The 16,254-nt window shown below is 39.5% G+C and overlaps 5 protein-coding genes across 8 annotated transcripts in view; 1 reads left to right on the top strand and 4 right to left on the bottom strand.

Annotated features, from left to right (window-relative positions):
- ppef2a (protein phosphatase with EF-hand domain 2a) overlaps positions 1–16,254 on the top strand; it is a 40,528-nt gene that overhangs the window by 20,944 nt on the left and 3,330 nt on the right. The gene's annotated exons all lie outside the window — the stretch shown is intronic.
- On the bottom strand, positions 559–4,988 carry LOC130418948 (uncharacterized). 2 transcript variants are annotated; one of them, XM_056745171.1, is made up of 17 exons: positions 4,863–4,916; positions 4,529–4,746; positions 4,240–4,433; positions 4,039–4,154; positions 3,854–3,947; positions 3,670–3,765; positions 3,311–3,538; positions 3,132–3,219; positions 2,880–3,043; positions 2,570–2,663; positions 2,361–2,431; positions 1,898–2,258; positions 1,720–1,818; positions 1,508–1,606; positions 1,356–1,429; positions 1,105–1,235; positions 560–952 (listed from the first exon to the last, which is right to left on the bottom strand). In XM_056745171.1, exons 2-17 carry the CDS (start codon positions 4,713–4,715, stop codon positions 934–936), a joined length of 2,115 nt encoding a protein of 704 aa, XP_056601149.1. In that variant the 5' UTR covers positions 4,716–4,746; positions 4,863–4,916; the 3' UTR covers positions 560–933. The 2 variants fall into 2 exon arrangements, with proteins under 2 accessions (XP_056601150.1, XP_056601149.1); XM_056745172.1 differs by having other exon boundaries at positions 559–952; positions 1,105–1,232; positions 4,529–4,988.
- LOC130418954 (uncharacterized) lies at positions 6,061–8,469 on the bottom strand. Its single transcript, XM_056745184.1, has 9 exons — positions 8,255–8,469; positions 8,022–8,115; positions 7,813–7,883; positions 7,350–7,710; positions 7,171–7,269; positions 6,960–7,058; positions 6,808–6,881; positions 6,557–6,687; positions 6,061–6,404 (listed from the first exon to the last, which is right to left on the bottom strand). The coding sequence occupies exons 3-9, from the start codon at positions 7,816–7,818 to the stop codon at positions 6,386–6,388; spliced, it is 789 nt and encodes a 262-aa protein (XP_056601162.1). The 5' UTR covers positions 7,819–7,883; positions 8,022–8,115; positions 8,255–8,469; the 3' UTR covers positions 6,061–6,385.
- LOC130418953 (polyadenylate-binding protein 1-like 2) lies at positions 8,586–10,349 on the bottom strand. The gene is made up of 8 exons (XM_056745183.1): positions 10,314–10,349; positions 9,980–10,197; positions 9,691–9,884; positions 9,490–9,605; positions 9,306–9,398; positions 9,122–9,217; positions 8,763–8,990; positions 8,586–8,671 (listed from the first exon to the last, which is right to left on the bottom strand). The coding sequence occupies exons 2-7, from the start codon at positions 10,164–10,166 to the stop codon at positions 8,873–8,875; spliced, it is 804 nt and encodes a 267-aa protein (XP_056601161.1). The 5' UTR covers positions 10,167–10,197; positions 10,314–10,349; the 3' UTR covers positions 8,586–8,671; positions 8,763–8,872.
- On the bottom strand, positions 11,547–15,887 carry LOC130418949 (uncharacterized). 3 transcript variants are annotated; one of them, XM_056745175.1, is made up of 16 exons: positions 15,428–15,886; positions 15,139–15,332; positions 14,938–15,053; positions 14,753–14,846; positions 14,569–14,664; positions 14,210–14,437; positions 14,031–14,118; positions 13,779–13,942; positions 13,468–13,561; positions 13,259–13,329; positions 12,796–13,156; positions 12,617–12,715; positions 12,407–12,505; positions 12,254–12,327; positions 12,003–12,130; positions 11,547–11,850 (listed from the first exon to the last, which is right to left on the bottom strand). In XM_056745175.1, the coding sequence occupies exons 1-16, from the start codon at positions 15,612–15,614 to the stop codon at positions 11,832–11,834; spliced, it is 2,112 nt and encodes a 703-aa protein (XP_056601153.1). In that variant the 5' UTR covers positions 15,615–15,886; the 3' UTR covers positions 11,547–11,831. The 3 variants fall into 3 exon arrangements, with proteins under 3 accessions (XP_056601153.1, XP_056601152.1, XP_056601154.1); XM_056745174.1 differs by having other exon boundaries at positions 12,003–12,133; positions 15,428–15,880; XM_056745176.1 differs by lacking the exon at positions 11,547–11,850 and having other exon boundaries at positions 12,002–12,133; positions 12,219–12,327; positions 15,428–15,887.

The raw sequence follows: 16,254 nt of genomic DNA, 5'->3' as shown, positions 1-16,254 counted from the left end.
CAATATATTACTTTGTAAACGAATGTAAATAATACAAAATTAAAAGGGACCAGTGCAACCTAAACCACTTTTTTTCTTCTTTTGATCATTGTTTTTACCTTTATTTATAACAAAGTCTTCCATTATGTTTCTATTGTCCAAATGTTGCATTATAAACATTAATGTCTCACAATAAACAACTGTCTCACTCATTTGACAGGTCTCTATATAAGCCTATATGTGATTTTCAGGTCCTCGCCATTTCTTTTAAGTCTAATTACTCTGAGGTCTGCAGTAGTTCATTTTTATTGAAGTGAAATAATCAGGAAAAAAAATATCCCAATGTATTAATTACCCTCGTTACATAAAATATGAATCCTTGTCATATTAAAAGAAATGATACACAAAAGGCCTGCCCATAAAAAAAACTATGTTTTTAATGCAAAATTCCAACACATTATCTTAATACACAAGTTCATTATTTTTACACATAACAAGATTGTAAATTTTATAATTAATCGTAATAATCATACAAATCATGAAACTAAGTATGATAACTATTAGACACGTTAAATAAAGTTTTATAACAAAATGTTTGCATATTACATTTGATATATAATACACCAAAACAATATATTTTGTTACATAACAATATTTTTTCTCGCACAAAATTGTTTCATGCACAAAATATTTTATATTGCACAACACATTTTTTCCTGCACAAAATGAATTAGCAGATAACTAATTATATTTACAATTTGTAACAACTCGGTTACATAAAAAAATAAGATCCTGAAACAAAACCTTTTGATACATAAACATTTGTTGATGCACAAAAGATAAACTTATAAATCAAGAAATTATTTACAAAATTTGTTACATATGTTACATTATTGTTGTTTCGTTTTTTGGGGGATTCTTTTTTCACAAATTTGCAGCATCCCATTGTCTCTGTCACACCTGCTGAAATCTCCTAGAAACACAGACAATCACTGATGAGTCACTAAACAAACACAATACATTAAATGTAGAACACCAAAGCTCATATTCAACTATTTCAGATCTTAAAATAATCTTCTCCAATAATTAAATGTTGATCTGATGACAGACAGCACGAGGACTGACCTCAGAGTGCAGAAGCGCAGGAGATCATTGGTGGTGGGGCAGTTTAGACCTCCCAGACTCCTACAACCGCTCAGCTTATTGAGCCAAAAACCACAAAGAGTTCTCCGTGACTGTTCAGAGGAACTCACCTGCTGCAGTAGAGAAAATCATTTGTGAGGACACTTTCATAAAGTGCATCAGAGAATAAGACAATTCAATTATTTAAATCATTCTAACAATTATCACTAAACAGCTGTGAAATCTTTTACTACCTGCTGTACATGAGCCCGTGTCACAATGGTCACGTCATCAGCGCTGACAGGTGAGATGTGCAGCGTTTGAGAGGCTGATTGAAAAAATACACAAAACCCTCAATAACTCACAAAACTATACGTGTAAAACCACTGAATGAACCCAAACCCACCCATGTGCAGAGAAGCCCACGTCTCCTTCAGGGTGGTCAACACTGGCTTGATGGTAAATGGTGCTGAGGACTGGACTGTATCTGCCACAATTTGGTCACCTGACCGGGAGAAAGACATTGATTGGCTTACATGATCTATTAAACTGTTTGACTGATATATGTGGACAAAAATTACCTGTGATTTCTGGTATAATAAGAATGGGGTTACTCACTCTCAGGAACAGGCTGTATTGCCAGGTGAGGGCTGGATGTGTCCTCAGAGGTCCTCCTCGCTTGAACCGCAATCGTGTTAAAAACAAGGAGCCGCTCACCTGTGACGGATAAATGAGAATGTGTCCGAATAATACAGCAAATGTACAAAACTGAAGTGGAAGATGGATGGAGACTCACTGTAAAGGAGAAGATCCTCCTGGATTTTCACGATCACAGTTATGGTGTCATCAGAGGAGCAGCAGGACACAGACACAAAGGCACCATCCATAACCACCGTCACCTGAGAAGAGAACAGATGTGTTTTTTGATTGCTTTTCAAAACCACAATTATTTCTAAATGGTTACATGTGTCAATAACAGCGAAATCCTTGACAAATGAAGAGATTTCTCCTACCTTGGAGGTGTTCATATTTCCAGTCATACCCAAACCGTTACCAAACCTGTTGTGAACCACAGCAACGGCACCGCAGGTCTCCGACACTCCAGGAGCATCAGTGGCTTGGTCAGGCGTCATCTCTGACAGTTGCAGTTTACCAGTCTAAAACAACGATATCATGAATTAAATATGACGAAAAAACAAATAACACAATTATTGAGATCGTTCAGTATCTGACAGAGGAATTGAATGAGCAGCACCGACCGGCATGCAGGGCGGCTCCGAGTCAAACGTGTCTGACAGCAGTGGAGAGACCAATTGGAGGAACCTCTCACCTGTGACAGTAGAAACACATTCCGTATGTCAGAGAAACTACTGAGAATATGAGCAAAGAATGATTTTACTAATAACTATAGGAAATATAAAGACTGAATCTGACAGACCATTCAGAGAAGTAAAGAGAAGCTACTCACACTGTGGTAGGACACCATCAGCATACCAGCGACTGTTGGACACAAGACAGGTGGAGAGATGTCCAAACAGCTGCTGATCGACACTGTTAGGAGTCTGTACAAATACACATCGTTTAATATATCCAGATATTTCTTCCCTTATACAACCAGAATCACTATAAAACCATTAACATTTATTCCTTAAATACAATAACATTTATTCAGTGGACACTATGATACTGACTGTGACTTACAGTGAATTCAAGGAGTCAAACTCATGACATTTTGACTTTAGCTACAGAAACACCATGTATATAACTTCACATATGACCTTTGGAACAACAGCACCAAAGTCTCCAGATAGTGGAGAGCTCAAGGTGTCTGATGTTCCAGAAGCATCAGACATGAGTTCTGGCAGCTCCTGGTTCACACGCAACATGTTGGGCACCAACGAGTCTAACAGCAGCGGACAGACCAGCGGGACCAGACTCTCACCTGTGACATAAGAGACCAAAGAATGATGCTAACCGCAGCAGAAACATGAGGCCTGAACCGACCCACCATCATTTAAAAACATTCTTACACTTAGGCAGGAGACCCGCTGCATCCCGTCGACAGCTGGACACAAGCCGGTTGAGGCTGGCGAGCTGCTGACCAACAATGCTGATAGCCTGTCAAACACACAGAATTATGATCAAAATGTGCATAAGGATTTGATTTATTACACATTTCTGCTTGATATGTTACTGCGGCACATCGGACCTGTGGAACAATCCCAAAGTGTCCTGAAGGAAGCAGCGACTGCTTTTCAGGAGGTGATACACAGTCGCTGAAAGACACTGGCGTATCCAGGACCCGAGAGAAGGCAACATTCAGACGTCTGTTGGCAATGACACGTCCGTCCATTGCCGAAACGGCTTGAGCTGCAGCTTCAGGGCTCGTGAAACACACAAAGCCGAACCCTCGGCTGCGCCCGCCGTTCCTCGCCACCTGAATAGTCAAGAAAACATCTGTAAGTCGCATGATGTATTTTATGTGCTTTAAATGTAAATCACAGATAACAGTACCGAGTATAAACTCTGTTAAATGTCTCCTGTTCCTTTAAATAACAAGCATCGTACCGTAGCATTGGTGACAGACCCGAATGGGGAGAACGCTCTATGCAGCTGGTGGTCCGTCCATCCGTAGGGCAGATTGTTGACATAGAGATGCACTCCCTGAAAACACAAGTCAAATTAGTCTATTGAGAAACATTTCACGTGCACTAAAGATCTGATCACTAATAGAGGGTTTTGTGATTAATACCGGGAAGAGACTTCTGTAGTCTTTTTTCATGCGGCCAGGGTTTGATTCCCTCTCTGCCTGACGCTCCTGGAATGATCTGAAGTGGCTGATGGACCTGTAGACACAGACAAACACTGTTAGTCTATCACATTCAGTTGAAGAAGTTTACAAATACTGTTTACATTACATTTGCCAGTCAAACTTACACTACTTGATCATTCAGCATCATCCCATTGAGTTCCTGAATGGCTCTTTCAGCGGCTTCGTAGGACTCAAAATGAATGAAACCATATCCTCTGGAGCCATTCTCATCTGCAACCACCTTATGGATAAGAGACATTTGTCAGGATAAGCATCAAACTTGGATGGTTAACTCAGAATAACAGAAGGAAATACAAGTCAGTTACCTTGCAGGATAAGATGGTGCCGTAATGAGAGAAGGTGTCGTAAAGTGCCAGGCTGCAGATGTCCTTTGCCAGGCCTTGAATGATAATGTTGCCAACGCCGGTGGTCCTCAGTGCAGGGTTTCTATCGGCCCACATGATGCGCATGGTCCGACCCATGAGGAGACTGAACATTAAGTTCTCAAATGCATGTTCAGCTAAAAGAAAACAACGATATAATCCTGATTTGATCGGTTCAAACATGATAAATATTGTAAAGCCGAATTATGTACATTTATCTAACTTAACTTACCGTCCGAGCGGTTGACAAAATTGACATATCCGTAGCCCAGAGACCTGAATGTGTTTCTGTCTCTACACACTCGGGTGGAGTGGATCGGGCCAAACGGAATGAATCTGTCGTACAGCATGACCTCTGAAACCTCCCGGTGAAGATCACCGACGTACAGAGAGGCCACGCGAGCAGATGCCGATCTCATCTTCAGATGTTCGGTAGAAATGTAACGTTCACTGGAAATATGTCGATGGAAGAAATATTTCACAGAAACACTGAATTCAGATGATTTGATGGAGATTGATATTCAATTATTCGGTAACAATAATATAAATCAGGAGAGAAATCACACGACAAATATCTGCGAGCAGCTGATCGATTGATGCAATGTTTAAAAAGTTTATTTCGAATGTAAATGAAATGACGTCATCGCTGGCGCTAGTCGGATGCGCGCACCTAAAACAAAATATATATATATTTTATTTAGGCCTCATTTAGATGTGTTTATGATTAATTCCGAACATTGCTTTCCCTTGTTACAATAATAATTATTGTCAAGATAATAATATTGTTATTTTTACTCCGTCTAGTATTTCATATTTTCTAAAACCAGGAAAAATCTACTGTGCACTTTTTCGTGTGAAATTCATTTTAATTTAAGTAGTACTTAGAATAAATATTGCTGTAATTACAATCAATTAAATAATGTTAAAAAATCTCAACAATAAAAACTGCAGATGTGGGCTTTTACAAGCGAGTGAAAAAGAGCGTGGACGTGCATGCGCGTGCTTGACACAACCGCTAGGTGGCGGTGTTTTATATTTTTTACTCACAAACACTGGTTTCTAATGCAGTGAATGACAAACTTCGACTCTTTAAACATAATAGAAGTGTGTTATTTTCTATTATTTTCTAATGATTATAACTCGCTCTTGTCCTCAATATATTACTTTGTAAACGAATGTAAATAATACAAAATTAAAAGGGACCAGTGCAACCTAAAGCACTTTATTTTTTCTTCTTTTGATCATTGTTTTTACCTTTATTTATAACAAAGTCTTCCATTATGTTTCTATTGTCCAAATGTTGCATTATAAACATTAATGTCTCACAATAAACAACTGTCTCACTCATTTGACAGGTCTCTATATAAGGCCTATATGTGATTTTCAGGTCCTCGCCATTTCTTTTAAGTCTAATTACTCTGAGGTCTGCAGTAGTTCATTATTATTGAAGTGAAATAATCAGGAAAAAATATCCCAATGTATTCATTACCCTCGTTACATAAAATATGAATCATTGTCATATTAAAAGAAATGATACACAAAAGGCCTGCCCATAAAAAAAACTATGTTTTTAATGCAAAATTCCAACACATTATCTTAATACACAAGTTCATTATTTTTACACAAAACAAGATTGTAAATTTAACAATTAATCGTAATAATCATACAAATCATGAAACTAAGTATGATAACTATTAGACACGTTAAATAAAGTTTTATAACAAAATGTTTGCATATTACATATGATATATAATACACTAAAACAATATATTTTGTTACATAACAATATTTTTTCTCGCACAAAATTGTTTCATGCACAAAAATATTTTATATTGCACAACACATTTTTTTCTGCACAAAATGAATTAGCAGATAACTAATCATATTTACAATTTGTAACAACTCTGTTACATAAAAAAATAAGATCCTGAAACAAAACCTTTTGATACATAAACATTTGTTGATGCACAAAAGATGAACTTATAAATCAAGAAATTATTTACAAAATTTGTTACATATGTTACATTATTGTTGTTTCGTTTTTTGGGGGGTTCTTTTTTCACAAATTTGCAGCATCCCACTTGCTCTGTCACACCTGCTGAAATCTCCTAGAAACACAGACAACCACTGATGAGTCACTAAACAAACACAATACATTAAATGTAGAACACCAAAGCTCATATTCAACTATTTCAGATCTTAAAATAATCTTCTCCAATAATTAAATGTTGATCTGATGACAGACAGCACGAGGACTGACCTCAGAGTGCAGAAGCGCAGGAGATCATTGGTGGTGGGGCAGTTTAGACCTCCCAGACTCCTACAACCGCTCAGCTTATTGAGCCAAAAACCACAAAGAGTTCTCCGTGACTGTTCAGAGGAACTCACCTGCTGCAGTAGAGAAAATAATTTGTGAGGACACTTTCATAAAGTGCATCAGAGAATAAGACAATTCAATTATTTAAATCATTCTAACAATTATCACTAAACAGCTGTGAAATCTTTTACTACCTGCTGTACATGAGCCCGTGTCACAATGGTCACGTCATCAGCGCTGACAGGTGAGATGTGCAGCGTTTGAGAGGCTGATTGAAAAAATACACAAAACCCTCAATAACTCACAAAACTATACGTGTAAAACCACTGAATGAACCCAAACCCACCCATGTGCAGAGAAGCCCACGTCTCCTTCAGGGTGGTCAACACTGGCTTGATGGTAAATGGTGCTGAGGGCTGGACTGTATCTGCCACAATTTGGTCACCTGACCGGGAGAAAGACATTGATTGGCTTACATGATCTATTAAACTGTTTGACTGATATATGTGGACAAAATTACCTGTGATTTCTGGTATAATAAGAATGGGGTTACTCACTCTCAGGAACAGGCTGTATTGCCAGGTGAGGGCTGGATGTGTCCTCAGAGGTCCTCCTCGCTTGAACCGCAATCGTGTTAAAAACGAGGAGCCGCTCACCTGTGACGGATAAATAAGAATGTGTCTGAAATAATGTAGCAGATGTACAAAACTGAAGTGGAAGATGGATGGAGACTCACTGTAAAGGAGAAGATCCTCCTGGATTTTCACGATCACAGTTATGGTGTCATCAGAGGAGCAGCAGGACACAGACACAAAGGCACCATCCATAACCACCGTCACCTGAGAAGAGAACAGATGTGTTTTTTGATTGCTTTTCAAAACCACAATTATTTCTAAATGGTTACATGTGTCAATAACAGCGAAATCCTTGACAAATGAAGAGATTTCTCCTACCTTGGAGGTGTTCATATTTCCAGTCATACCCAAACCGTTACCAAACCTGTTGTGAACCACAGCAACGGCACCGCAGGTCTCCGACACTCCAGGAGCATCAGTGGCTTGGTCAGGCGTCATCTCTGACAGTTGCAGTTTACCAGTCTAAAACAACGATATCATGAATTAAATATGACGAAACAACAAATAACACAATTATTGAGATCGTTCAGTATCTGACAGAGGAATTGAATGAGCAGCACCGACCGGCATGCAGGGCGGCTCCGAGTCAAACGTGTCTGACAGCAGTGGAGAGACCAATTGGAGGAACCTCTCACCTGTGACAGTAGAAACACATTCTGTATGTCAGAGAAACTACTGAGAATATGAGCAAAGAATGATTTTACTAATAACTATAGGAAATATAAAGACTGAATCTGACAGACCATTCAGAGAAGTAAAGAGAAGCTACTCACACTGTGGTAGGACACCATCAGCATACCAGCGACTGTTGGACACAAGACAGGTGGAGAGATGTCCAAACAGCTGCTGATCGACACTGTTAGGAGTCTGTACAAATACACATCGTTTAATATATCCAGATATTTCTTCCCTTATACAACCAGAATCACTATAAAACCATTAACATTTATTCCTTAAATACAATAACATTTATTCAGTGGACACTATGATACTGACTGTGACTTACAGTGAATTCAAGGAGTCAAACTCATGACATTTTGACTTTAGCTACAGATACACCATGTATATAACTTCACATATGACCTTTGGAACAACAGCACCAAAGTCTCCAGATAGTGGAGAGCTCAAGGTGTCTGATGTTCCAGAAGCATCAGACATGAGTTCTGGCAGCTCCTGGTTCACACGCAGCATGTTGGGCACCAACGAGTCTAACAGCAGCGGACAGACCAGCGGGACCAGACTCTCACCTGTGACATAAGAGACCAAAGAATGATGCTAACCGCAGCAGAAACATGAGGCCTGAACCAACCCACCATCATTTAAAAACGTTCTTACACTTAGGCAGGAGACCCGCTGCATCCCGTCGACAGCTGGACACAAGCCGAATGAGGCTGGCGAGCTGCTGACCAACATTGCTGATAGCCTGTCAAACACACAGAATTATGATCAAAATGTGCATAAGGATTTGATTTATTACACATTTCTGCTTGATATGTTACTGCGGCACATCTGACCTGTGGAACAATCCCAAAGTGTCCTGAAGGAAGCAGCGACTGCTTTTCAGGAGGTGATACACAGCCGCTGAAAGACACTGGCGTATCCAGGACCCGAGAGAAGGCAACATTCAGACGTCTGTTGGAAATGACACGTCCGTCCATTGCCGAAACGGCTTGAGCTGCAGCTTCAGGGCTCGTGAAACACACAAAGCCGAACCCTCGGCTGCGCCCGCCGTTCCTCGCCACCTGAATAGTCAAGAAAACATCTGTTTGTCGCATGATGTATTTTATCTGCTCTAAATGTACATCACAGATAACAGTACCGAGTATAAACTCTGTTAAATGTCTCCTGTTCCTTTAAATAACAAGCATCGTACCGTAGCATTGGTGACAGACCCGAATGGGGAGAACGCTCTATGCAGCTGGTGGTCCGTCCATCCGTAGGGCAGATTGTTGACATAGAGATGCACTCCCTGAAAACACAAGTCAAATTAGTCTATTGAGAAACATTTCACGTGCACTAAAGATCTGATCACTAATAGAGGGTTTTGTGATTAATACCGGGAAGAGACTTCTGTAGTCTTTTTCATGCGGCCAGGGTTTGATTCCCTCTCTGCCTGACGCTCCTGGAATGATCTGAAGTGGCTGATGGACCTGTAGACACAGACAAACACTGTTAGTCTATCACATTCAGTTGAAGAAGTTTACAAATACTGTTTACATTACATTTGCCAGTCAAACTTACACTACTTGATCATTCAGCATCATCCCATTGAGTTCCTGAATGGCTCTTTCAGCGGCTTCGTAGGACTCAAAATGAATGAAACCATATCCTCTGGAGCCATTCTCATCTGCAACCACCTTATGGATAAGAGACATTTGTCAGGATAAGCATCAAACTTGGATGGTTAACTCAGAATAACAGAAGGAAATACAAGTCAGTTACCTTGCAGGATAAGATGGTGCCGTAATGAGAGAAGGTGTCGTAAAGTGCCAGGCTGCAGATGTCCTTTGCCAGGCCTTGAATGATAATGTTGCCAACGCCGGTGGTCCTCAGTGCAGGGTTTCTATCGGCCCACATGATGCGCATGGTCCGACCCATGAGGAGACTGAACATTAAGTTCTCAAATGCATGTTCAGCTAAAAGAAAACAACGATATAATCCTGATTTGATCGGTTCAAACATGATAAATATTGTAAAGCCGAATTATGTACATTTATCTAACTTAACTTACCGTCCGAGCGGTTGACAAAATTGACATATCCGTAGCCCAGAGACCTGAATGTGTTTCTGTCTCTACACACTCGGGTGGAGTGGATCGGGCCAAACGGAATGAATCTGTCGTACAGCATGACCTCTGAAACCTCCCGGTGAAGATCACCGACGTACAGAGAGGCCACGCGAGCAGATGCCGATCTCATCTTCAGATGTTCGGTAGAAATGTAACGTTCACTGGAAATATGTCGATGGAAGAAATATTTCACAGAAACACTGAATTAAGATGATTTGATGGAGATTGATATTCAATTATTCGGTAACAATAATATAAATCAGGAGAGAAATCACACGACAAATATCTGCGAGCAGCTGATCGATTGATGCAATGTTTAAAAAGTTTATTTCGAATGTAAATGAAATGACGTCATCGCTGGCGCTAGTCGGATGCGCGCACCTAAAACAAAATATATATATATTTTATTTAGGCCTCATTTAGATGTGTTTATGATTAATTCCGAACTTTGCTTTCCCTTGTTACAATAATAATTATTGTCAAGATAATAATATTGTTATTTTTACTCCGTCTAGTATTTCATATTTTCTAAAACCAGGAAAAATCTACTGTGCACTTTTTCGTGTGAAATTCATTTTAATTTAAGTAGTACTTAGAATAAATATTGCTGTAATTACAATCAATTAAATAATGTTAAAAACTCTCAACAATAAAAACTGCAGATGTGGGCTTTTACAAGCGAGTGAAAAAGAGCGTGGACGTGCATGCGCGTGCTTGACACAACCGCTAGGTGGCGGTGTTTTATATTTATTACTCACAAACACTGGTTTCTAATGCAGTGAATGACAAACTTCGACTCTTTAAACATAATAGAAGTGTGTTATTTTCTATTATTTTCTAATGATTATAACTCGCTCTTGTCCTCAATATATTACTTTGTAAACGAATGTAAATAATACAAAATTAAAGGGACCAGTGCAACCTAAGCCACTTATTTTTCTTCTTTTGATCATTGTTTTTACCTTTATTTATAACAAAGTCTTCCATTATGTTTCTATTGTCCAAATGTTGCATTATAAACATTAATGTCTCACAATAAACAACTGTCTCACTCATTTGACAGGTCTCTATATAGGCCTATATGTGATTTTCAGGTCCTCGCCATTTCTTTTAAGTCTAATTACTCTGAGGTCTGCAGTAGTTCATTTTTATTGAAGTGAAATAATCAGGAAAAAAATATCCCAATGTATTAATTACCCTCGTTACATAAAATATGAATCATTGTCATATTAAAAGAAATGATACACAAAAGGCCTGCCCATAAAAAAAACTATGTTTTTAATGCAAAATTCCAACACATTATCTTAATACACAAGTTCATTATTTTTACACATAACAAGATTGTAAATTTATAATTAATCGTAATAATCATACAAATCATGAAACTAAGTATGATAACTATTAGACACGTTAAATAAAGTTTTATAACAAAATGTTTGCATATTACATTTGATATATAATACACTAAAACAATATATTTTGTTACATAACAATATTTTTTCTCGCACAAAATTGTTTCATGCACAAAAATATTTTATATTGCACAACACATTTTTTCTGCACAAAATGAATTAGCAGATAACTAATCATATTTACAATTTGTAACAACTCGGTTACATAAAAAAATAAGATCCTGAAACAAAACCTTTTGATACATAAACATTTGTTGATGCACAAAAGATAAACTTATAAATCAAGAAATTATTTACAAAATTTGTTACATATGTTACATTATTGTTGTTTCGTTTTTTGGGGGATTCTTTTTTCACAAATTTGCCTCATCCCATTGTCTCTGTCACACCTGCTGAAATCTCCTAGAAACACAGACAATCACTGATGAGTCACTAAACAAACACAATACATTAAATGTAGAACACCAAAGCTCATATTCAACTATTTCAGATCTTAAAATAATCTTCTCCAATAATTAAATGTTGATCTGATGACAGACAGCACGAGGACTGACCTCAGAGTGCAGAAGCGCAGGAGATCATTGGTGGTGGGGCAGTTTAGACCTCCCAGACTCCTACAACCGCTCAGCTTATTGAGCCAAAAACCACAAAGAGTTCTCCGTGACTGTTCAGAGGAACTCACCTGCTGCAGTAGAGAAAATCATTTGTGAGGACACTTTCATAAAGTGCATCAGAGAATAAGACAATTCAATTGTTTAAATCATTCTAACAATTATCACTAAACAGCTGTGAAATCTTTTACTACCTGCTGTACATGAGCCCGTGTCACAATGGTCACGTCATCAGCGCTGACAGGTGAGATGTGCAGCGTTTGAGAGGCTGATTAAAAAGAAAACACACAACCATCAATAAATCACAAAACTATATGTGTAAAACCGCTGAATGAACCCAAACCCACCCATGTGCAGAGAAGCCCACGTCTCCTTCAGGGTGGTCAACACTGGCTTGATGGTAAATGGTGCTGAGGACTGGACTGTATCAGCCACAATTTGGTCACCTGACCGGGAGAAAGACATTGATTGGCTTATATGATCTGTTAAACTGTGTGACTGATCTCATGTGGAAAATTACCTGTGATTTCTGGTATAATAAGGATGGGGTTACTCACTCTCAGGAACAGGCTGTATTGCCAGGTGAGGGCTGGATGTGTCCTCAGAGGTCCTCCTCGCTTGAACCGCAATCGTGTTAAAAACGAGGAGCCGCTCACCTGTGACGGATAAATAAGAATGTGTCTGAAATAATGTAGCAGATGTACAAAACTGAAGTGGAAGATGGATGGAGACTCACTGTAAAGGAGAAGATCCTCCTGGATTTTCACGATCACAGTTATGGTGTCATCAGAGGAGCAGCAGGACACAGACACAAAGGCACCATCCATAACCACCGTCACCTGAGAAGAGAACAGATGTGTTTTTTGATTGCTTTTCAAAACCACAATTATTTCTAAATGGTTACATGTGTCAATAACAGCGAAATCCTTGACAAATGAAGAGATTTCTCCTACCTTGGAGGTGTTCATATTTCCAGTCATACCCAAACCGTTACCAAACCTGTTGTGAACCACAGCAACGGCACCGCAGGTCTCCGACACTCCAGGAGCATCAGTGGCTTGGTCAGGCCTCATCTCTGACAGTTGCAGTTTACCAGTCTAAAACAACGATATCATGAATTAAATATGACGAAACAACAAATAACACAATTATTGAGATCGTTCAGTATCTGACAGAGGAATTGAATGAGCAGCACCGACCGGCATGCAGGGCGGCTCCGAGTCAAACGTGTCTGACAGCAGTGGAGAGACCAATTGGAGGAACCTCTCACCTGTGACAGTAGAAACACATTCCGTATGTCAGAGAAACTACTGAGAATATGAGCAAAGAATGATTTTACTAATAACTATAAGAAATATAAAGACTGAATCTGACAGACCATTCAGAGAAGTAAAGAGAAGCTACTCACACTGTGGTAGGAAACCATCAGCATACCAGCGACTGTTGGACACAAGACAGGTGGAGAGATGTCCAAACAGCTGCTGATCGACACTGTTAGGAGTCTGTACAAAAAACACATCGTTTAATATATCCAGATATTTCTTCCCTTATACAACCAGAATCACTATAAAACCATTAACATTTATTCCTTAAATACAATAACATTTATTCAGTGGACACTATGATACTGACTGTGACTTACAGTGTATTCAAGGAGTCAAACTCATGACATTTTGACTTTAGCTACAGATACACCATGTATATAACTTCACATATGACCTTTGGAACAACAGAACCAAAGTCTCCAGATAGTGGAGAGCTCAAGGTGTCTGATGTTCCAGAAGCATCAGACATGAGTTCTGGCAGCTCCTGGTTCACACGCAGCATGTTGGGCACCAACGAGTCTATCAGCAGCGGACAGACCAGCGGGACCAGACTCTCACCTGTGACATAAGAGACCAAAGAATGATGCTAACCGCAGCAGAAACATGAGGCCTGAACCGACCCACCATCATTTAAAAACATTCTTACACTTAGGCAGGAGACCCGCTGCATCCCGTCGACAGCTGGAAACAAGCCGGTTGAGGCTGGCGAGCTGCTGACCAACAATGCTGATAGCCTGTCAAACACACAGAATTATGATCAAAATGTGCATAAGGATTTGATTTATTACACATTTCTGCTTGATATGTTACTGCGGCACATCTGACCTGTGGAACAATCCCAAAGTGTCCTGAAGGAAGCAGCGACTGCTTTTCAGGAGGTGATACACAGTCGCTGAAAGACACTGGCGTATCCAGGACCCGAGATAAGGCAACATTGAGACGTCTGTTGGAAATGACACGTCCGTCCATTGCCGAAACGGCTTGAGCTGCAGCTTCAGAGCTCGTGAAACACACAAAGCCGAACCCTCGGCTGCGGCCACCGTTCCTCGCCACCTGAATAGTCAAGAAAACATCTGTTTGTCGCATGATGTATTTTATCTGCTCTAAATGTACATCACAGATAACAGTACCGAGTATAAACTCTGTTAAATGTCTCCTGTTCCTTTAAATAACAAGCATCGTACCGTAGCATTGGTGACAGACCCGAATGGGGAGAACGCTCTATGCAGCTGGTGGTCCGTCCATCCGTAGGGCAGATTGTTGACATAGAGATGCACTCCCTGAAAACACAAGTCAAATTAGTCTATTGAGAAACATTTCACGTGCACTAAAGATCTGATCACTAATAGAGGGTTTTGTGATTAATACCGGGAAGAGACTTCTGTAGTCCTTTTTCATGCGGCCAGGGTTTGATTCCCTCTCTGCCTGACGCTCCTGGAATGATCTGAAGTGGCTGATGGACCTGTAGACACAGACAAACACTGTTAGTCTATCACATTCAGTTGAAGAAGTTTACAAATACTGTTTACATTACATTTGCCAGTCAAACTTACACTACTTGATCATTCAGCATCATCCCATTGAGTTCCTGAATGGCTCTTTCAGCGGCTTCGTAGGACTCAAAATGAATGAAACCATATCCTCTGGAGCCATTCTCATCTGCAACCACCTTATGGATAAGAGACATTTGTCAGGATAAGCATCAAACTTGGATGGTTAACTCAGAATAACAGAAGGAAATACAAGTCAGTTACCTTGCAGGATAAGATGGTGCCGTAATGAGAGAAGGTGTCGTAAAGTGCCAGGCTGCAGATGTCCTTTGCCAGGCCTTGAATGATAATGTTGCCAACGCCGGTGGTCCTCAGTGCAGGGTTTCTATCGGCCCACATGATGCGCATGGTCCGACCCATGAGGAGACTGAACATTAAGTTCTCAAATGCATGTTCAGCTAAAAGAAAACAACGATATAATCCTGATTTGATCGGTTCAAACATGCTAAATATTGTAAAGCCGAATTATGTACATTTATCTAACTTAACTTACCGTCCGAGCGGTTGACAAAGTTGACATATCCGTAGCCCAGAGACCTGAATGTGTTTCTGTCTCTACACACTCGGGTGGAGTGGATCGGGCCAAACGGAATGAATCTGTCGTACAGCATGACCTCTGAAACCTCCCGGTGAAGATCACCGACGTACAGAGAGGCCACGCGAGCAGATGCCGATCTCATCTTCAGATGTTCGGTAGAAATGTAACGTTCACTGGAAATATGTCGATGGAAGAAATATTTCACAGAAACACTGAATTCAGATGATTTGATGGAGATTGATATTCAATTATTCGGTAACAATAATATAAATCAGGAGAGAAATCACACGACAAATATCTGCGAGCAGCTGATCGATTGATGCAATGTTTAAAAAGTTTATTTCGAATGTAAATGAAATGACGTCATCGCTGGCGCTAGTCGGATGCGCGCACCTAAAACAAAAATATATATATATATTTTATTTAGGCCTCATTTAGATGTGTTTATGATTAATTCCAAACTTTGCTTTCCCTTGTTACAATAATAATTATTGTAAAGATAATAATATTGCTATTTTTACTCCGTCTAGTATTTCATATTTTCTAAAACCAGAAAAAATCTACTGTGCACTTTTTCCTGTGAAATTAATTTTAATTTAAGTAGTACTTAGAATAAATATTGCTGTAATTACAATCAATTAAATAATGTTAAAAACTCTCAACAACAAAAACTTCAGATGTGGGCTTTTACATGTGCGTGAAAAAGAGCGTGGACGTGCATGCGCGTGCTTGACACAACCGCTAGTTGGCAGTGTTATATATTTTTTACTCACAAACACTGG

This window comes from Triplophysa dalaica, chromosome 4 (genome assembly GCF_015846415.1).
Source record: "Triplophysa dalaica isolate WHDGS20190420 chromosome 4, ASM1584641v1, whole genome shotgun sequence".
NCBI classification, from domain to species: Eukaryota; Metazoa; Chordata; class Actinopteri; order Cypriniformes; family Nemacheilidae; genus Triplophysa; species Triplophysa dalaica.
This window is presented reverse-complemented; position numbering and strand designations above follow the sequence as displayed.